Below are 22,500 nucleotides of genomic sequence, written 5' to 3'. Positions count from 1 at the left end.
TATTTCTTTTTTTGTTTTGTTTTTTTAAACGTGAGGAAGAATGAGCAACTTGGCATGACAAGTCCTGCAAATTAAAAGAAATAAGTAGATTTTAAAAGTTATATTTAAAAATGGCTAGAGAAAATTTTCTGAAGAACTAATAATAGATTTTATATATAGAGCACTTTTCATAATACTTAAAGACGCCGAATCAAATAAAGTCAGTAAAACATAAAGAATAAAGAAAAAAATGAATAAAAGCAAAAAAACAACTATATTTCTAATAATCATAATTATATATTTAAACTGATTTCACAGAATGATTATAATTTTAAGCAGTTTTTCAGGTCACTTCACTGTTTTCTTTGTTTTGTTTTTTATCTTCCGCTTTGTTAATTGTTTTATTTGTTTAGTTTATTTTAAACTCATTTTCAGGTCAGTTTTTTACTAATTTCTTACTAAATTCTGTCTTTTTTTCTTAAGTTGCTAACTGCCTTCTTTCCATGTCTGTGAGAAAGGCCAGTTTTCCCAGGTAACAAAGGGTTAACTGAAGTTTTACAATATTTCCTGAATGTTTACCAACGTTTACGACCTTCGTACGAACTTTAACAGAGTCCACCGTCACGTCATCTGATCGCCACAAACAGAGGGACAAACAGAGGGACAGAGGGAGACAAACAGAGGGACAGAGGGAGACAAACAGAGGGACAAACAGAGGGACAGAGGGAGACAAACAGAGGGACAGAGGGAGACAAACAGAGGGACAAACAGAGGGACAGAGGGAGACAAACAGAGGGACAGAGGGAGACAAACAGAGGGACAAACAGAGGGACAGAGGGAGACAAACAGAGGGACAGAGGGAGACAAACAGAGGGACAGAGGGAGACAAACAGAGGGACAGAGGGAAGGATTGATGTGTTTATCCTGCAGAGACAGGAAGTGACCCAGATAAACTTAGTGTGGTATTTCCTGTTAGTGCCACGGATGCTAATGGAGTTTAACTTTATTTAGAGGGAACTCGTCTCCGGAGCAACGAGTCCGAGTTATTTAGAGGAACCTTCAGAGCGAAGACTCGCCTGATCGGATCAATCAAAGTGATCAGAGTGATCGGAAGTCACCACAGCGGCAGCGGCGGCGGCAGCAGCAGCGGCCATGATTGTAGTTTTCTCAACAGTAATTCAGTTTTCAAAATTTGTTTTTTTTAAAAAAGCAGGGTGAATTGTTAGCAAAAAAAGGGAAAAATGCCAAAGTATTATATATTATTATATTTAAATTTGTGTTGCAGAAAAAATGTAATAGTATAAAAAAACATTTTTTTATTTCAGCACTTTCACTTAGGGTCTGTTGCTTGATTGTTTTTGTTTTTTGTAATTTTCTTGTAACATTTTTGAAAATATTAATAATATATAATTAGCAAGAAAAGGAAAGGAACACCCCCCCCCCCAAAACAAACAAGGAAATTACCTGAAAAAACAACCTAAAAATTAAAAATTATACATGTTATATATTCTGTAATATATTTCTAATAATCCAGATAGTTTCTGGACATTTTACCCTAATTTTTTAATGATAGTTTTTCTAATATTCTTTTTTCTTTCTTTCTTTTTTCTTTTTTTTCTCTTATTTTATCCTATTTTTAACACTTTTAAAAAAATTTTTCCAATTTATTGCTTTTTGCTCTCGGCATTTGCTCCCATGTTTCTGAAGATAATTTAACACACCTGTAGCTGTGTGCAGGAGACGCTCAGCTCTGAGACACAACAACAGACTGTTGCATTGGACCAGCCGCAACAAAACATGGAAGGAAACACAGTCACGGGCTGAGTCATGATGTCATCATGAGCCACACACACACACACACACACACACACACACACACAGAGTTTTAATAATGTTGTTTCTGATAAATGCTGTTTTTGTGACTCACGTCAGGATGTGACGCTGAGACTCAAGGTTTTAACAGAAGCACACACACGCATCGCATGCACACACATACACACACACACACACACACACACACACACACACACACACACACACACACAGTCACATGATCATACTGACTTGTGTTCATTGTAATATTCAGAGTCTCAGATCTGATAATAAAATGCAGATATGTTTCATCTGTCTGCAGGTTTTGGCTCAATTTTTCCTCCATAACGTCATCGAAACTGTGAAGAAACTTTTGTTTACTTCTCTGTGGCACAAATGATGAATCCGTCACTCTGTTTTTATCTGAAACTGTCAAAAAAATTAAATCTATCTCCTCCCAGAGATTTTGCTCAATTGACCCCAAACGTGCTGCGGTGCATCTTCAGACTGTCCGACACGAACCATCCACACAGATTTTTAATTTATCAAAATCTGATCCTAAACATACACTTGCAAATTATTGCAAAATATATCTTTATGTTTTATGAAAAAAAGATCAAAATTTGCTGCCATGGTAGATTAAGTGTGCAACATTTCAGAATTTTATCTGAATTTTTGGCATCATTTTGAATTCTGCCCTCATTTTAACTGTTGCAGTCTTTGGTAAAATGGCATCTTTAAACATCAGTTTTTCTCTGATGGATCAAATCAATCTTCGTAAAAACTAATGATCAGCATCTCTCTGCTGTCTACATGAAGTCTGCAGATTCTCACAGTTTAGTCTTAATGAGTAAGTTTTTGGCAGCAGTTACAAATCTGCCTTTCCATGCACAGACAGCTGATATCCTGCCCCCTGCTGGTCGGCTCGGTCACCTCTGGTTTCTCTCTCGGCAGCTCACTGGGATACTGACTCAGGTTGCGAGTTTGAGCCTCATGTGATGCAGAATTCATATTTTAATGCAGAGTTGCTGATTGTCTAAATAGTCGTCTGCAGCTATAAACTTCAGGGCACATTGTTACAAAACAGATAAGATTTATTTTTTGGATCAGTTTCCACATCAGTCCAGTAAATGTCTGCGTGTGTTCGATTCCTCAGAAGAAGAACAAGCAGAAACAGGAGACGGATGACTGTTACCGTCCGTCACTCTGTTTTTTTTAAGCCTGAAGGCAGCGGAGGATCTCTGTCATCTTAAACTCTGACAGAGCTCCGAGGAGGAAGCATGCTGGGAAATCCCCTCAGAGCAGGAAGGGTGGGGTCATGCCAGGCTGCACGGGGGAGGGAGGAAAAAAGTAGGGAGGAGAGGGAGGGAGAAAAGGAGAGGGAGGGAGGAATAAAGGAGGGAGGAGAGGGAGGGAGAAGAAGGGAGGGAGGTAAGGAGGGAGGGAGGAATAAAGGAGGGAGGAATAAAGGAGGGAGCAGCTTTCCAGCAGGATCTCCGTGAGAGTGTTTCTGAGAAGAAAAGGTGAATCACATGAAGTTTTAGCTCTCAGACTGACAGGATGTGCTCCTGCTCTCCTTCCTGTTCCTCCTTTAAACTTGAGCTGGGCGATATGGCCTAAAAATAAAATCGCTGATGTTTTTGGGTTGTTTTTTTTTTTTTTTTACACCAAACTCAATTTATAATGTGATTGAACACGGCGGCGCATGTAAATGCAGCAGCCAGTAGCTCCTCAGATCCTCGCTACTTCTTTGCTAAATTTTGCTTTATTTTCAACACTATGGTCCCTTCTGCTGAAGCACGACTTTCCTACGATAGAGGAGCACTTATCAACATCAGGAAAAGTTGTGTGGGGTTTGGACTGAATGCAGCAGACCACGAGAGGATCCCCACCGACGGCATACGCCGAGCGGGCAGTCAGACCAAAGGGGAGAAACCAAACCAAAAGCGGCAGACGAAGAGAGGGAGGAGAGCCAGCATCAGGGCGAGGCTGACCCGACTGACCGAGAGCTGTTTCTCTACCAAACCTTCTCCTGACTAATGTCCGCTCGCAGGAGAATAAAGTGATGAGATGTGATTGAGGCTCACTCAACAACGAATCAGAGACTGCTCTGCACACATCATGTTAACCCTTAACATCCCGGATCAAGCTGCTGCACTGGATGGGCGGACCTTGTTGGGAGCCGACAGGACACAAGACTCTGATGCAAAAAATGCACTGCAGGAGTTGAATGATGCCACCAGCAGCAACATGCTCAAGAAACTGGACGGACTCTTCATAGCAGCTGCTGATTTTTAGTTTCAAGTTTTTGCTTTGATTTTAACAATAAAAAATTACCAAACGTAAACAAACTCTGTAGCGGACTGAAGTTTGTTCCAGATCTGACGCCGCAAAACCGAAACTGTTCCAAACGACTGACGAGACTGAGCCTTTATCGAGCGACCTCCTCGCCATCATTAACCCTCGCTGTCATGTGGATGTGTGTGAGGTCAGCGTGCCGGAGGGGAGAAGAGAAAATCTAGATTTTCATTTTAAAATCGTCCTAAAACCACAAATTGACAGTTAAACTGTAACGTCTCTGTGATGTTTCCTTCAGCGCCACCGTCAGGACAGATTGGAAATGTCTCTGTCCTCTGTGAGGAGGTCGTCTGCTGTGTTCAACAAAGTCAGTGAAGTCTGAGGATAAATGTGTTGAGCTGTTCAGGTCTGAACTTGTTCTGCGTTCAGCTCCTCTCTGAGCGGCTGATCCAGTTCAGTCCAACAATCAGAGGAAAAATCCCTCATCACATCCGTGACTCTAAATGTTTCAGACAGATTGCAGTGTCCTCTCACCAGCGCTCAGCTTTCAGCTCATCGCTCAATATCACAAATGATCATTTGTTCTTCATTTAAGGATTTATCCCTCTGATCGCCTCGTGCCAAAACCTTTTCCAGCAGTTATCAGAGTTCAGACTCCCCAAACTCTCCCGGATGCTCCAGCTCAGCCTGATAAAACGCTGCCTCATACTGTTTAAAGAAAATCAAACCCACTAAAAAGTGATCCTCTTTGAGTTTCACTCTCTGGTGTTTGTGTGTTCACAGCTGACAGACGTGGTTTTAACGTGTCACGGATACACGCAAGTAAAAAGGCAGTTCTGCAGCCTCGAGTGTCAGCAGCCGAGCAGGAACAGAACACGAACACAGCCGCCTCAGATAAGGTTTAAAAAAAAGAAGAAGCCGAAAATAAAACGGAGGTTTGGTCTGTTGGATCAAAACAGCAACAAGAGAACAGAAACTGTGGAAACAGTCAGAGGAGGAGAACTGCTGACAGACCAACACAGGAACCAAACTGTTCCACCTCAATCATCTCATCATTTTCATTCATCATTTTTAAAAAATAAATTCTTTAATTTTAAAAACTTTCATAAAAAATGTCTATTTTTCTTTGAAATTTCTTTTTTTCTTTAAAAGTGTTTGGCTTTTTTTTCTTTAAAACTTGCTGACTGACACAATAGTTCGACCTTTCCAAACACTGTGTGAGCGTCCTGATGGATGCTGCAGAGAGCTCACAGCAGGAGGCCGTCTGCAGGATCAGCAGGAGCTCCGGACTCCTCCCCACGGCGCCGAGTGTTTGTTGTGTTTTGGGTTTCAGCAGTTCGGACGTTATTGTGACGTTTGGGCTCCTGACAGCGAGACGCGAAACATCAACACTTGCAGACGTTTATAGAGAGGCCTGTTCGTGTGCGGCCGCCATGACTTTTCCATGTTTTCCATGACAGAGACAACCCTGACGTCAAACCGTCAACAGCACGACAACCAATCAGACGGCACAGAAACGCACAACAGATTCAACAGATCTGCGGCCGACAGCAGAGCCGCGTCACGGCAGATCGCACCACGCAGGAGCCGAGGATCGAACCGCCGGCCTACCCATGACAGGACGTCTGGAATCAAATAAAACACGAATGAATCTGCAAAAAACTCTTTATTGCATCGCAAACTCAATAACTGCACGATCAATACATCAATAAATCAATGCTGATCGACAGTTTTAATCGATGGAGCTGCAGAGATGAAGAGAAACTGAGAGCAGAACAGACAGAGTTTTGTTCTTCACATCGATGACAGATTACTGACGACAAACTCCGTCCCATGACTCAGCATGACTCAGCACTTCAGGGAATATCACTGATAATAAACTCCTGATAAACACTCCTGCTCCTCTCATCTCTCTCCCCTCTCTTCTCCTCTCCTCTCCTCCTCTCTCTCCTCTTCTCTCTCCTGTCTGTCCTCCTCTCTCTCTCCTCCTCCTCTCTCTCATCTCTGTCCTCCTCTTCTCTCACCTCCTCTCTCTCTCTCCTCCTCCTCTCTTTCTCTCTCCTCCTCCTCTCTCTCTTCTCCTCTCCTCTCCTCCTCCTCCTCTGTTTCTCTCTCCTCCTCTCTCTCCTCCTCCTCCTACTCTCTCCTCCTCTCTCTCCTCCTCCTTTCTCCTCCTCTCTCCTCCTTTCTCCTCCTCTCTCCTCCTCCTCCTCCTCCTCTCTTTCTCTCTCCTCCTCCTCCTCCTCCTCCTCTGTTTCTCTCTCCTCCTCTCTCTCCTCCTCCTCCTACTCTCTCCTCCTCCTCTCTCCTCCTCTCTCCTCCTCTCTCCTCCTCTCCTCCTCCTCCTCTCTCCTCCTCTCTCCTCCTCCTCTCTCCTCTCTCCTCCTCCTCCTCCTCCTCCTGCTGAACACAGAGGCTCAGTGATTGTAATTCGGCTGCAGGACGAGTTCGGACAAACACACAAACACGTCAAACATTCTCATGAAGCCGTTTGATCTTTGCTAAGGAAGCCCGCTGGGCCCAAAAAGATTCATAAAAAATAAATAAAGAAATCATGTGTCAAAGAGCTGAAGATCACAAACAGCCAGAGCAGGCTCGGTTTACAGGAAACTACAGCTCCCACAATGCTTTTCACAAACTAACATAAAGGTCAGACAGACAACAGTTTGACCACTGAATAGTTTGCAGCAGACCTGCGCTTTCTGCAGACGTTAGTCCATCGTTAATTTTACTGATGAATGATTAAGGAAAGTGCTTCCAGTCTGCAGCCTCAGCAACTAAAATAAACTCAGTTTGACCAGAAACGAAGGAAACATTGAGAGAAAGTGACTTCACATTTGTTTTGTGCACAAAAAAATGTTTCAAATCATCAGCTGAGATGTAAAACTTTATATTTCACACACGGTGAAGAGGTGTGTGTGTGTGTGTGTGTGTGTGTGTGTGTGTGTGTGTGTGTGTGTGTGAAAATCAGATCCAGAGCGAGAGAGAGGAAACCCTCCCAGCTGACGGGGACGACGTCACTGTGGTGAAAGTGTGGACAGAGAGAAAAGAGGAACGTGTCTCCTGACTGAGAGTTTCCTCTGAGTCATCAGTCCTCGGCTGCAGGAGACCACGGAAAGAAAGCGAAGCACGGAGGAGATAATTACCCAGGATGGAGTGAACGCGGACGGAGAGCTGAGTCCTCAGGATCAGGATCGGCTTCTTCCCTTTACTGTGGACACACAGACAGACACGTGCGGACAGTTAGACACCTCAGAGGGACATTTACATTCCTGCAGAGACAATTCACAGCTGACCAGTACGACCAGTCCGATCACTGCAGCGTCCCAGTTTGTCTTTATAAAGTTGGTGGTTATTTTAAAGCCAGAGGTGCAGGATGACGCAGAGGTGGAAAGAAGCTGCTGCTTTGATTCCACTGATGTCTTTTAACCCTTTGAAACCTTTCAGAGACGGGAAGGCAACGAAATTAATGAGGAATTCATAAAAGTTACAAGAAAAATAACAGATATAATAGATGATATAATATATAAATAAAGTCTTTTTCAAACTAACTTTGGGGTCACTTTCTTGTCAGCGTTTCCTAATTTCTTGTCATTTTCAGGACGTCTCTTGTCAAGTTTCTTGTTGCATTTTTAGGCACGTTTTCAAAAAAACCCAAAGCTGAAGCCGGAGAGCAGAAAAAGGCTCAGACTCAGTCGGCTCAGTGCAAACTCTCTGTGTGCTGCTGCTGCGGTTCGCAGCGGCTGAATTCCATTCAGCTGCTGACACGCGTGTTATATGTCACACTGGACGCACACGCTGCTGCGCTCAACATCTCCACTCCTGCAGGGAGATCTCTCTCTGCCGATCCGTGTTTACATTCACCTCTATACACTGACGTGGTTACGTGTTTACACGCTGACGTGTTTGCACGCTGACGTGTTTGCACGCTGACGTGTTTGCACGCTGACGTGGTTACGTGTTTACACGCTGACGTGGTTACGTGTTTACACGCTGACGTGGTTACGTGTTTACACGCTGACGTGGTTACGTGTTTGCACACTGACGTGTTTGCACGCTGACGTGGTTACGTGTTTACACGCTGACGTGTTTGCACGCTGACGTGTTTGCACGCTGACGTGGTTACGTGTTTACACGCTGACGTGGTTACGTGTTTACACGCTGACGTGTTTGCACACTGACGTGTTTGCACGCTGACGTGGTTACGTGTTTACACGCTGACGTGGTTGCATGTTTACACGCTGACGTGGTTACATGCTGACATGGTTACGTGTTTACACGCTGACGTGGTTACACGCTGACGTGGTTACGTGGTTACACGCTGACGTGGTTACGTGTTTACACGCTGACATGGTTACACGCTGACAGGTTTACGTGTTCACATGTTTACATGTTGACATGTTGACATGTGGACGTGTTTACGTATTGACGTGTTTACATGTTGACATGTTGACATGTGGACGTGTTTACGTATTGACGTGTTTACATGTTGACATGTTGACATGTGGACGTGTTGACGTGTTGACATGTTGACATGTGGACGTGTTTACGTGTTGATGTGTTTACATGTTTACATGTTTACATGTTGACGTGTTGACGTGTTTACACGCTGACGTGGTTACACGCTGACGTGGTTATGTGTTTACACGCTGACGTGGTTACGTGTTTACACGCTGACGTGGTTACGTGTTTACACGCTGACGTGGTTACACGCTGACGTGGTTATGTGGTTACACGCTGACGTGGTTACGTGTTTACACGCTGACATGGTTACGTGTTTACACGCTGACGTGGTTACGTGTTTACACGCTGGCGTGGTTACACACTGACGTGGTTACACGCTGACGTGGTTACGTGTTTACACGCTGACGTGTTTACACGCTGACGTGGTTACGTGTTTACACGCTGACGTGTTTACACGCTGACGTGTTTACACGCTGACGTGGTTACGTGTTTACACGTTGACGTGGTTACACGCTGACAGGTTTACGTGTTCACGTGTTTACATGTTGACATGTGGACGTGTTTACGTGTTTACGTGTTTACATGTTGACATGTCGACATGTGGGCATGTTGACATGTGGACGTGTTGACGTGTTTACGTGTTGACATGTTTACATGTTGATGTGTTTACATGTTTACATGTTGATGTGTTTACGTGTTGACATGTTTACATGTTGACGTGGTTACGTGTTTACACGCTGACGTGTTTACACGCTGACGTGTTAACATGTTGACATGTGGACGTGTTAACATGTTGACATGTGGACGTGTTTACATGTTTACATGTTGACATGTTGACATGTTGACGTGTTAACATGTTGACATGTGGACGTGTGGACGTGTTAACATGTTGACATGTGGACGTGTGGACGTGTTAACATGTTGACATGTGGACGTGTTTACGTGTTGACGTGTTTACATGTTGACATGTGGACGTGTTAACATGTTGACATGTGGATGTGTTAACATGTTGATGTGTTTACGTGTTGACATGTTGACGTGTTTACATGTTTACATGTTGATGTGTTTACGTGTTGACATGTTTACATGTTTACATGTTGACGTGTTTACGTGTTGACATGCTGACGTGTGGACGTGTTGACGTGTGGACGTGCTGTGTTTGACAGACGGCAGAGACGACTGAAAGACTGAACTGATCTGAGAACAGCTTCAGTTTCCACACAAACCTACAGAGACAGAGACTGCTGGGATTAGAGTATGGAAACTACCACGGCAACGAGGTATGGAAAGAATGAGAGACAGACGGAGAGACAGAGAGAGAGGGGGACAGACAGAGAGGGAGAAGGAGAGAGGGGGACAAAAGACAGACGGAGAGAGAGAGACAGAGAGAGAGAGAGGGACATAAAGACAGAGAGAGAGAGAGACACAGAGAGAGAGAGGGAGACATAAAGACAGAGAGAGAGAAGGAAAGAGGGGGACAAAAAGAGAGAAAGAGACAGAGAGAGGGACATAAGGACAGAGAGACAGATAGAGAGAGAGATGAAGAGAGAAAAAGACAGAGAGAGACACAGAGAGAGGGGGACATAAAGACAGAGAGAGAGACAGACAGACAGACAGAAAGACAAAGACTGAGAGACAGAAAAAGAATGACAGAGAGAAACTGAGGAAATCTCAGTTTGTGTTTGAGTAGGACTAAAAAAAAGAGCAATTTTGAGATTTTTTTAGGTCATTGTGGTGCACACACACACACGCGCACACACACGCGTGCACGTACACACACACACACACACACACACACACACACACAGAGCTTATTGAATGTGTGTGTTCCCAGCTGACTCTCTGGCAGCTGTAAGCAGGGACGGAGTTTAAAAACAGGGTGGACACGTCATCCTGTGTGTGTGTGCGTGTGTGTGTGTGTGTGTGTGTGTGTGTGTGTGTGTGTGATTTTCCCATCATTCAGTTCACTGTGAAGTCGCTGAGGACTGAAAACGAGCTGAAAGCTGAAAACAAACATACGGAGAGAAGCCTGCGTGAGACGGACGTCACCTGCAGAGATCGTGTCACATGACCTCTGACGGACTCACTGTGTAAACACAGACTTCATCATCTTATCTCCGTTTACATTAAAGAGCGCTCACACGAAGTGAAACCGCACAAATGTAACTTTTTCAGCTTCATGCTTCAACGAGCGACTGTCAGAGGACTGAACAGGCCACGCCTCCACCTCTGCATCCAGGTCTGCGCGCTGCAGAGGGCTGTTGGACATGTCCGCGCTGAACAGTGTGTCTCTCTTTGTCTTTAGATTGCGTTTTTTTAGAAATTACAACCTGTCTGGAGACAGACGGAGGACAGCTGAAGGTGTTCTCACCTCACGTCTTGATAGAAACTCTCCAGTTCGTCTCTCTGCTCAGCCAGAGACAAATCCAGATCCAGGTAGTTTCCATTAGGGGACAACTGAAGCGTGCACTCCTCCAACTGAGGGACAGACACAGAGACACAGAGAGACAGTGAGACACAGAGACAAATTAAAATGTTAAAATGTTATTTTTTTCCAAAACTTATCAGGAGGAAATACTCTAATAATTTAAAACCCCAAACTGTGAGGACTGGTTTGTTTTAAAAATTCGGTCTGAGGTTTGATTTGTTAGTCCTGGATCAACTTATCTCATCTCGTGTGACTGGAAAAGTCCTGATCATGCAGAATAAAGCGGGACGACAGATTCAGTTATTTTATTCCACATTGTGCTTCATTATTATGTGTTTGATTATTATGAGTGAATGCAGTTACAAAACATTTAACGCATTTCATTCATAACCACGTTTCAGCAAAAACTATTTTAGTTAAATGATCAATCTCTAGTTTTTAAACAAGTTCCACTTTAAAATCAATGGTTTAAATCCACTTAAATAAAGTCTGGCCTTACTGTTCATGTGTTTTAGGCTCAAAATAATAAATCTTCATCAGCATATTAAAGTTAGTTAACATTTAAAGTTGATGTTTCACTGTGAAAACTCAGTAGGTTTTCACATACGAGTGAACTGCTTCAGTGTTTTGGTGCAAAACATTAAAACTGTGAGAGAAACTGAAGGAAAAAAAATAAAAGCAAGTGTTGCAAAAATCAAAAAATATAAATATAGAATAAAATAAAGTTATAATAAAATCTAAAAAAAATAAAAAACAAATCTGCTCTTTTTTTTAAACATATTTTCTTGAAAAAATAAAATAAAATCAATCAATCACTGTGATTGGCTGTTGAACACTGTCAAGTCACCACTAAAAAGAGAAATTACAGGGTGCCCAGTAGCTCGCCCTGTGGAGTGGACGTCCCGCGTGCAGAGGCTGCTGTCCTCACTGCAGCGGCCACGGGTTTGACTCCGACCCGCGGCCCTTTGCTGCATGCCATCCCCTCTCTCTGCCCCTTTCACGCTTGAGCTGTCCTATTTTTAATGAAGGCAAAAAGCCCCCCGAAAAATAAAAAACAAACAAATAAATACATTACTCTCTCTGTCGCAGCTACACATACAAATAAAACTGATGCAGTAAAAACAGAATCAAATGTTTTCTAAAAGTTCTGATTGTTACAGTTGAATGTGAACACTATATTTGTGTTCAGATGAAAATCTGTGAAGTTTTTAAAGCTGATTTGTGCAGAAATGTGCAAAACTGTTGGAGGAACGTGCAGAAGTCAGACCCAAAGATTTGTGCTCAATCATCAACTATCAAGTTAATGATTCCGGTTGTTCCGGTCTGCACAAAACCCAACATGAGTTAATATGTAAATAATTATGTTTGCATGTGTGACGGACAAGAGAGTGAAATCAGCTGATAGCAGCTGCTATAATGATACACAAACAAAACCTACAAAACCAACAGAACCGGTTCTGCTGAAGAGCTTGGCTGCATTATTTCTCCATAAACACAGACTCAAAATCATCAGCCAGCAGCAGCAGCAGGTTCACACGTCCTGATATCTGACTACGCTCCATCTGTGGACAGAAATCTATGGGACTCTTTGAGAAGCGCTGAAACTTCACGGTTGACATTTTTTGCGATCAAATTCCTTTATTAAAAACTCATTTTATACGTCTTTTTTTATGTGATGCATTTTAGTTTTTTTTATTGTACTGTCATTCTACTCAATTCTATTTTCACTATATTAATCTGACTATTTGTTTTTACTTCCATACACCTTAAACAGATTTTGTTACTACATTCATTATTATTTATATTTTTTTAGATTTTTTTTTTTTGTTTATTTTATGAAGTTACTTTCCTTTTTTTTTTTTTTTAGATTTTTATTATATAACACCGACAATAAGGTTTTTTTACCATATATTTTATACCATTTTTTGTACTAGATTCTTTGTTTGTGCCTATTTATTTTTGTCTATTTGTTTTTATGTTTATTGTATGAAGTCACTTTTATTTTCAGATTATTTCTTCTTAATTTTAAACATTTTGTGAACATATTTTATGGTCTATAATGTTGTTTTTTCTTTTTTGCAAAGGCACTTCTCAGTGTGACTGTTAAATGATCAGCTTTCATTTAATACAATTTTGAACGCAGTGATGTCGACTGATGATGGATTTTATTTTAAACTATTTTGATATAAAGCGTCTTGATGTGTTTTTATCAGTTGAGATATGTTTGATGTTTGTAATAAGGCCTCTGCATCACTGTTTTCTCTCTCTGTGTACTTTTTCTATGTATTTTCTATGTAATTGAATTATTTGTTGATTGTCAGTAGTTTTACCGCCCCGAGTGCTTCAGATGGTGAAACACACCTGCCACCATCATCAGCCGGTAGCTGTGCAGTATGTTTATATTAGTGCTGGGCATAGATTAATTTTTTTAATCTAGATTAATCTCACTGCAATCCTGTAGTTAATCTAGATTAATCTAGATTAAAATTATAGATTTGAATTTTGCCAAAGACATTCAAAATAATATCTATCTATCTAAATGATGAAAATGCATCACAAACTGCTTGAGAAAGCTGTTCTACTATAATATTTGGTAAAGAAAAATAATGTTCCATAAGATTTACTTTGGTGTTTAACTCTTTTTTATTTTGTTAAACACAGACATTTAGGAGCACAGGTTCTGTCTCCATGTGGAAAAAGCTTTTTCCTGCTAACTGGAATGAACAGCAGAGGGCGCAGCCTCTGATAACATGACCCTAACTGAACTGTGGGCCTACATTAGAGGTCATGAAGAAGACCATTAACGGTCAGCAGCTTTGTGACACGGCTTGAGCCAATCACTCCGGTCACTCAGGCAGACCAGCTTCCGCCTTGTTCACGCCCCCTCCGCGTAATCCGACCAGGTATACATCCGCGCTTAAACAACAAAGTGAAATTGGTGCCTCGCTCACTGTATAGACCCAACTTAGTGAATAGTTTATCGCGCGATAAGGAAATTATCCCGAAAGAATCCCGCGTTAACGCAGCACGTTAACGCAGCACGTTAACGCCGTTAACGGCCCAGCACTAGTTTATATATAGGTGTGGTTTTTATCTTTTCAAAAATTTTGAACTGAAGACAATCCAGGCAGGATCAAAACATTGTCTCGAATAGGTCATAGATAAACTTGTGTGGCACGGAGGAAGTGTGCAGGCGTTCCCTTTTTCCTTTTGTTTTCTGACAGCCTCACACCTACATGATGTGCATACACACTTTCTACTTTATTATTTCTACATAAACACAGACTCAATGTCCTCAAACAGCAGCAGAGAGGAGATTTAGCTGCAACGATACGATACGATACGATACGATACGATACGATACGATACGATACGATACGATGTGATGCGATGCGATGCGATACGATAATCCCTTATCAGTCCCACAGGGGGGACATTTGCATTGTTACAGCCGCCAAGAAAGAAGCAAGAAGAAAAATGGTAAAAAATATAATGAAAGAACAAGGTGCAAAACAGTGTAAAACAAGGTGCCAAACTAGACAGTTCAATATATATATATATATATATATATTAATACACCATATATATATATATACACCATGCACATGGAGGTAATTGCACTTCACTACAGTCCAGTAGGTGTGTGGTCTGCTGAGAGCAGCGCTGGCTGTACAGTAAAGTCATGATAGCTGATAAAAGTGAAAGATAAGACCGAAATCTGAACGGAGAAACTGGGTTTTCTGTATCATCACATCGTCACAGCTGTCATGCGCAGACATCAGAGGGAGCGGCCCTGAAAATAAACTGTGTACAGTAAAGCTTTTATTATCACCATTATTATTATGATTGTTATTCTGCAGGTATGTGAGACGCCTCCTCCCAAACCTCACACACTGACTGATCTCAAGCTCCACCCTGTCAGCTCTCTGATGCATCGTACAGTTATTGATCACTGGACTCATGGAGGATTCGCCCTGCTGTCTCCTCTCTGTACTCACTGTGTGTTTTTAACTAAAGCCATGTTACACATATATACATGTTATACAGTGAATGATGAGATAATGAGTCTCTGTGTCACAGTGTGGGTCAGATACTACGAGGAAATGCGGAAGAGACCTTTTACTTTAATACAAACTAGTTCAGCAGAGAAACAACGGTTCATATATTTCTTCATGTCTGCTCCTTACGGATATTGTTTGGAATAATTTTGTGTAGCTGCAGCACCTGAAATATTTTTATAATCATCTCCAACAGAAAACATCCAAAGAAATGATGATTTTACTGATCAGAGGAAAATAAAGAGATATAATGAACAGGTTCTCTGAGTAAAGAGAACTATCCAACGTACATTTAGCACCATGTGATCGAGTTAACAAGGTGTGTCATGTACAGACACATACTCAGACACACCTGCAGGTAGCTGTGTGTCCAACAGGCGCGGCTCAGTGACACATGATCGCTCAGAGTGACCTACATCACTGAACGCCATTCATACAGCCGAGCACAACTACGCACCTGATCCAAACTACACACCTGTACTACACACCTGATCTACACTACGCACCTGATCCAAACTACACACCTGTACTACACACCTGATCTACACTACACACCTGATCCAAACTACACACCTGTACTACACACCTGATCTACACTACACACCTGATCCAAACTACACACCTGATCCAAACTACACACCTGTACTACACACCTGATCTACACTACACACCTGATCTACACTACGCACCTGATCCAAACTACACACCTGTACTACGCACCTGATCTGCACTACCCTGGAATATTTACTGTTCAGTTATTGATTGCTCCACACTGTGGGAGTGCAGAGCATAATCTGGGCACAGACGGAGCAGCAGAAGCAGTAAAAGTGAAACTGAAGCGTTCATTCTGCAGCAGCTGCTCCTCTAAGCCATCCATCTGATCAGCTGATCAATGATCAGTGAGGCTGCTCTGAGGGAGGTGTGTGTGTGTCTACAGGCTGCAGACGGATTAATAAACCCATCAGCATCAACAGGCTCATTTCTGTCGACTAAGCAGTTCGTCTCTATTTCTAATCAGCTGTTTTGATCCTGTGGCTGGTCTGCAGTCAGTCTGATCAAACGTGTTGATCTGTCAGTGAGTCAGTCTGAGCAGCTGGTCACAGTAAACTCTGCAGCTGTTTCTCTCCTTTCACCTCGAGAACTCAGAGTGGGCGTTTGACGTCGGATCAGAAATCTTTCGGTTTATTTTTAGTCCGGTCCAGCTTGGCTGGCGGGTCGAGCGGCGCTGAGTCATCGTCAGGTATGAAGCTGGAATCAGCGAGGCCACAAAACAACTGGGTTTGATAGTGGACAAAAACACGCTGCAGAGTCTCCAAACCAGTAGAGCTGCATTCCTCTGACGCCAGAAACACCACAGCACACACACACACACACACACACACACACACACACACACACACACACACACACACACACACACACACACACACACACACACACACACACACACACACATGCGCGCACGCTGACGGAGCTGCAGCGTGCGCGCCAACACTTACATCACCTGCATGTTTTAGACTCAGTCAGAGTTCATTTGCAGACTGTTTTCTGCAGTTTTATTAGCGGACTGCAGCAGAGTAAGTAAACGAACCCTGAGACTCTTTTTTTACTCTGCAGCTGTCAAACTGACTGATTGTTCCAGGTATTAGTCAGACCCTAAGGTGCTACCATGGAGTTATGGCTTGTGGAAAACTTTACATTTACGGTAAGACTCTCAGAGTAAACCAATCAGAGGCAGAATAACACCCGGGACTCACTGCACGCATGAGCAGCGTGCGATGGCGATCTCGCTGAACGGCTGCGGCTTGCACGCATGCGGTGTTCACACTGACAGCGGCGCTGCTGCAGAGCTGCCTGCTGCTGTAACTGCTGTATCTCCACAACTACAAGCCAATTCTCCAACTCATTTATGAAGCCATGCAGACACTGAAACAGGAAATGGTGTTTACATGCTCAAACACATAAAGGGGACACTCCAATAACCCGTTAATTAAGAGGTTTTTTATTTGCATGTCAACACACTGATGTTTGTCTGTTGTGTCTAAACAGAGAGCGAGAGAAACAAGCAGACAAACACAGACAGACACACGAGCAGACAGAGTCAGAGCTCTCTGTGTGATTAGAAAGGAGCAGAAAGGGAGAATCGCTGCTCAGCGACGTGGAAAAATGCGCTTCTGGTGTGAACGGCCAGGCGACTGGTTTTACAACGTAGGAATGACTGTGCATTGATCATTTTAGAGCTGAAACTTTGCACAAATTATCCTGATCAGGTCGATACGGGGATGTTAATGCAAAATTTTCTGACCTGGTGTTTTGTGCTTTATTTACATCTAAATCTGTCATTACTTTATCGCTCCAGCGACCTGCTCAGGGACTACGGGCGGTAAAATAGCTATTTTGCTAAAATCTTGTACGATGCATGTCTCCCTGTTTTCTGTGAGGTTAATGTTTTATTGTGTCCCGTCTCTGTCTAAATTAAATTACAAATGCTGACAGTCGGCTGCACGACGCTCAACATATCAGGGCACTTCCAGGCCGAATCTTCGTTATCCCAGAAAACGCAGATTAATTTGTGGGACCAATTAAAGCAGCGTGACTCAGCTTGTGAGCCAATGACAGCATGAGTTGCCTCTGTAGTTTTTAGTGACGAGTCTGTTTTCTGCTCACTGTGACCAAAAATGACTCAGTGGGTGTTTGCTCTTTGTTTCTCCTGACGGAGCCAGGCTAACAGTTTCCCCCCGCTCCCATTCTTTGTGCTAAGCTAGGCTAATGGGGTGTGTGTGCGTGTGTGTGTGTGTGTGTGTGTGTGTGTGTGTGTGCTGGACAATGAACAATGAGAGAGCAAAATAAAACTCATCGTCAGTGTGTTTCCCTGCAGCTGTGAGGACGGAAAACTCTGCTCTTATCAACACGCTGCTGTTAGAATGACATCCGTCCATCAGCTTATCTCCTGTTTACAGTCCCACCCACTTCCTCCTCCATCAGGAGCAGCAGGAGCAGCAGGAGCAGCAGGAGGAGGAGAAAATGAGAAAAGTGGCTCAGAAAAGTTCAGCAAAATGAATCTAAAGTGTGATTTCATGCTGGAGAAGTGAGCCTCTCAGCGGCTCCTATCACCTCATTAGATCTCGGCCTGCAGGTCAAAGCCCCAGAGCATGATGGGAACAATTACGGGGTCTGTGGAGGAATGTAATCTGAAGGGGCGGGCGCTCTCTGGTCTTTATCTGATGCTACAGATTCCAGCGGGCTCTGAACACCTCACAGGAGGCCGCCGGACTGTTTCACTCACACGGAGGTCTCAAGTTTTTCAAGTTTTGTTGTAGTGAAAATGATCGCTGTTGCAACAGAATACAGTCAGAAATTAACCCTTTAGGGCCCACTTTTAATACCACACACTCGTATCAACAAAACACAAAAAAAAGAATGAATGATTGACTGTGACAGGTCACCTAGTGGAAATAGCATGTATTTCCTCCATATGCCAAATATGGTCAAAATGACCTCATCAGGTGGAAAATAGTCAAAAAGACAAATTCAGAGTCAAAAGCCCAGAATGACACCCAGAAATAATACAAGTCCTGTTTTTCTGCTCTGATGGCTGTGGGATCAAAAATGTCAGTTTGAATGGGTTTCAATGGAGCATTTTTGGACCTGAACAGTCTGAATGTAACTATTTAGTTTCCACAGTGTATTTTAGACTTATTGTAGGAGCTGAGCTGCAAATTCACTGATTACACTCAAATACACAATCTGGACTACATTTAGGACACATGCATCAACACACACACACTTATCACAACAGTCCCTAAAGTTGTGTTTGGGCGCGCAGGGCGCCGTCAGGTCGCAGCAGGTCTGATCAGAGGCAGGAAGGCGGCGCTCAGCGTGTTCAAACAAACTGCTGAGTAACAACGAGCTGCAGACGGTCGAGCTGATGCTTCGCTCTGTTTTTATCTCCGTCAGACAACTTTAACCCGCACATATCCGAGGAATGACCGCCAACACCAAAACTTACGACGCTGAGCGCCAGGAAAACTGCAGCACCATCATCACCATCTTCATCATCACCATCATCATCACCATCACTATCATCATCATCACCATCACTATCATCATCACCATCATCATCATCATCACCATCACTATCATCATCATCATCATCACTATCATCACCATCACTATCACCATCACCATCACCATCATCATCATCACCATCACCATCATCACCATCACCATCATCATCACCATCATCACCATCACTATCATCATCATCACCATCACTATCATCATCATCACCATCACCATCATCATCATCACCATCACCATCATCATCATCACCATCATCACCATCACCATCATCATCATCACCATCACTATCATCATCATCACCATCACTATCATCATCATCACTATCATCACCATCACCATCATCATCATCACCATCACTATCATCATCATCACCATCACTATCATCATCATCACTATCATCACCATCACCATCATCATCATCATCATCACCATCACTATCATCATCATCACTATCATCACCATCACCATCATCATCATCACCATCACTATCATCATCATCACCATCACTATCATCATCACCATCATCACCATCACTATCATCATCATCACTATCATCACCATCACCATCATCATCATCACCATCACTATCATCATCATCACCATCACTATCATCATCATCACTATCATCACCATCACCATCATCATCATCATCATCACCATCACTATCATCATCATCACTATCATCATCATCACCATCAGTCAGACTCGTGTTTCCGTCACGTTTTTAAAGCGTCGCGCTGAGCAGCAGGCCGTCTCATCGCTCTTTTATTTGTTCAGTTTAAAGAAATCAATTTTTTTGTAATAAAAACAGAGTTTATGGACGAGAAAAAAATACTTTGAACGTATTTATCTCGTGCGGAAAATATTACATTCACAAATGTAAACTGACTCAAAAGAAACCAAAAACACAAGAATTCAAGACACAAATAGGATGTTAAATCCAAACGTTGTCGAAGCTGAGAAAATATCTGCGTTTGATGTTTTGGTTTGAAATCGTTTCTGTATAACTGTTTATAGTTCGTCCTTCACGTTTTTTTCTTTGTTTTGTTTTCTCATGTCTTGTTTGCAGCGTTTTGTTTCTTTTTTGTTCCTGATTGAATTTCTAAACATGTTTGAGTCACATATAAAATATCTGAAGAAATGAATCCAGAGAAAAAACGTTTTTTAAATTAAAAAAAGAAAGAAATCAGACAAAGAGGCAGAGGTTCAGTTTGAAGAATCTGACGTCCGGAGGATCTGAGCTCATGTTTCGCTCGTGCTGACCTCCCTGACAGCGCTGACTTTGACCCAAATATTTACTTCAAAAATCAACATCTCATTGCAGATTATCAGCGCTGACACATGAAGTCGTCCACAACTTCAATACTTTCGGTCAAAAACAAATAAATATGCAAATGACGGGACCTTTTGTCCCTGAAACTTAATTTGTAATAAACGCAATCTTTTTTTATTTCTTAATGTTTTTTTTATTTATGATGTTGAGGTTTTCTTTTTTGTTGTTAAAGAAACTGGGGATTTTTCTTTAATCTTAATCTTTAAAAACTATTGGCGATTTTTTTCTTTAAGAATGTGACAGTTTTTCACAGCCAGAAACCGGTTGGATTTTTGAACTTCCGACAGTTTTAGAGGAATTTCTGGTGGAGGGAGCGTCAGGCATTTTCCCAAAAACTACTCTCAAAAATACACAACAGTCCCTAAATTGAGCATGTAGTTCGGGGGAGTTAGTAAGACAGTGACCCACCTCCTCTGATAAATACCTCACAGTCCCTAAGTTTAGCAGGTAAATCGGTGACCCACCTTGAGCGGCGCGTCCAGCAGCTTGTGTATCCCGGGGAGCTGCTCGCTGAGCGGCAGGCTCTCCTCCACGCTGACCGTCGGAGGTCTGCGGGGTTCGGGGAAGTTTGTGCAGATGAACGGGTCCGAGTCCTCCAGGTACTGGACCCGACACACGACGGAGGCCATGGCCGAGTGACCGCGACCCGAAGGTGGCTGAGAGAGTATCCGAGTGTCGGTGTAGGTCCGTCCGGCTCCGGAGGATCCTTCAAACTGAGCGGAGCCCGCTCCGACCCGCCGGGACACCGGAGCCGTGAAGCCGCTGAGCATGCGCACAGCAACTTCCCTTTACACATTTCAAAATAAGAGCAATCTGAGGCAGTTTAGGGACTGTTCTTTATTTATCAAGTCACCAAAAAACAAACAGCTTATTTCTTAAGCAAAATCTAAGTACTCCTTAAAATTACGAAAATAAAATGTTCTACAATTCTGGCTGTTATCAACAGTGTAATTGTGGCTTTTTTTTTTTTTTTAAAGAAAACATGCCTTTCAACCCATCAAATGCAAAATACAGCCATTTGAAGTTTTATATCTCTATCCTGAGCCAAACATTTTTAAAAAGTTTTCCAAAGAAAAATTTCACCCAAAAAGAGCCAAAATTGCTTCAAAAGTCTTCAAAGAGAAAAAAATGCAAACGTGTTCAATAAATGTTAATAATCTTCAAGCCTCTGCTGGCCCTGGATCTGTAATTAAGATCTTAAGATAATAAAGAAATAATTAAACCATCGATCTAATGTTAAAATTAGATTTGTTCATTTCCTTTTGCTGCTGTGTGTTTTGGGGTTCTGAGATATTAGATGCATTTATAAATCTGTATTACCTGGACAAATGAGACAGAATGAAATTGCTTAGTTAAATGTTATAATCTTATTTTGAAGGAAGTCTTGCTGAACATCCGGTTTTCAGAAAAGTGATTTGATGGCGTGCTGGTGACGTCACGCCGGTGTCGCGTGAGCGGCAGGAGGAGGGTGTGCACCGGAAAAACATCAGCAAGAAAAAAAGAAATAAAATGAGGGAAATATTATCTGTTATCTATTATTATTATTATTATTATTAATATTATTATTATTATTATCATCATATCTCTACAGAATTATCTGCCCACAGAACAGGAACATTTCTCTTAACAAGAGTTTTTGAAACAGGTAAAAATATTCCGAAAATTAGTGCCGCCAGACTAAAAATAATTATTTAGTTCATTATTAGTTATTTTCTCAATATGAAGAAAAATTTTAAAAGTGCTTCTACCATTGTCTTAGAATAAGGGTTTATGTTTGGAAAATGTTTCTTATAACCGGCACAGCTACACCACAACCTCACAAAAACGCTGCAGGAGGACAGAACTGCTTAAAACTATATCGCCTTGATTGAAGATTTTTAATCTCACTGAGACTTCAGCTTTTGCAGTGTGACGTCATGACCAGAGCTGCGGAAACACCGAGAGCTGCTCTGGGGTCAGTTTACAGAATAAAAACACACGAAGAAGAAATGAGTCACTGAGCAGGTCCTGAACAAAGGGTTAAAGGTCATTTTATACAGTCTGTA

The 22,500-nt window shown here is 42.4% G+C and overlaps 1 protein-coding gene across 1 annotated transcript in view; it reads right to left on the bottom strand.

Annotated features, from left to right (window-relative positions):
* Positions 1-21,211, bottom strand: part of fhod1 (formin homology 2 domain containing 1) — a 63,508-nt gene extending 42,297 nt beyond the window's left edge. The window contains 3 exon segments of the mRNA XM_088074101.1: positions 7,236-7,300; positions 10,925-11,031; positions 20,920-21,211. Coding sequence (XP_087930227.1) covers positions 7,236-7,300; positions 10,925-11,031; positions 20,920-21,084 — 337 coding nt within the window. The 5' untranslated portion in view covers positions 21,085-21,211.
* Positions 21,212-22,500: the final 1,289 nt, after the last annotated feature.

This window comes from Plectropomus leopardus, chromosome 1 (assembly GCF_026936395.1).
Source record: "Plectropomus leopardus strain MGB_pleo_1.0 chromosome 1, ASM2693639v1, whole genome shotgun sequence".
NCBI classification, from domain to species: domain Eukaryota; kingdom Metazoa; phylum Chordata; class Actinopteri; order Perciformes; family Serranidae; genus Plectropomus; species Plectropomus leopardus.
The sequence above is the reverse complement of the archived record's forward strand: the minus strand, read 5'-3'. Positions and strand labels throughout refer to the sequence as shown.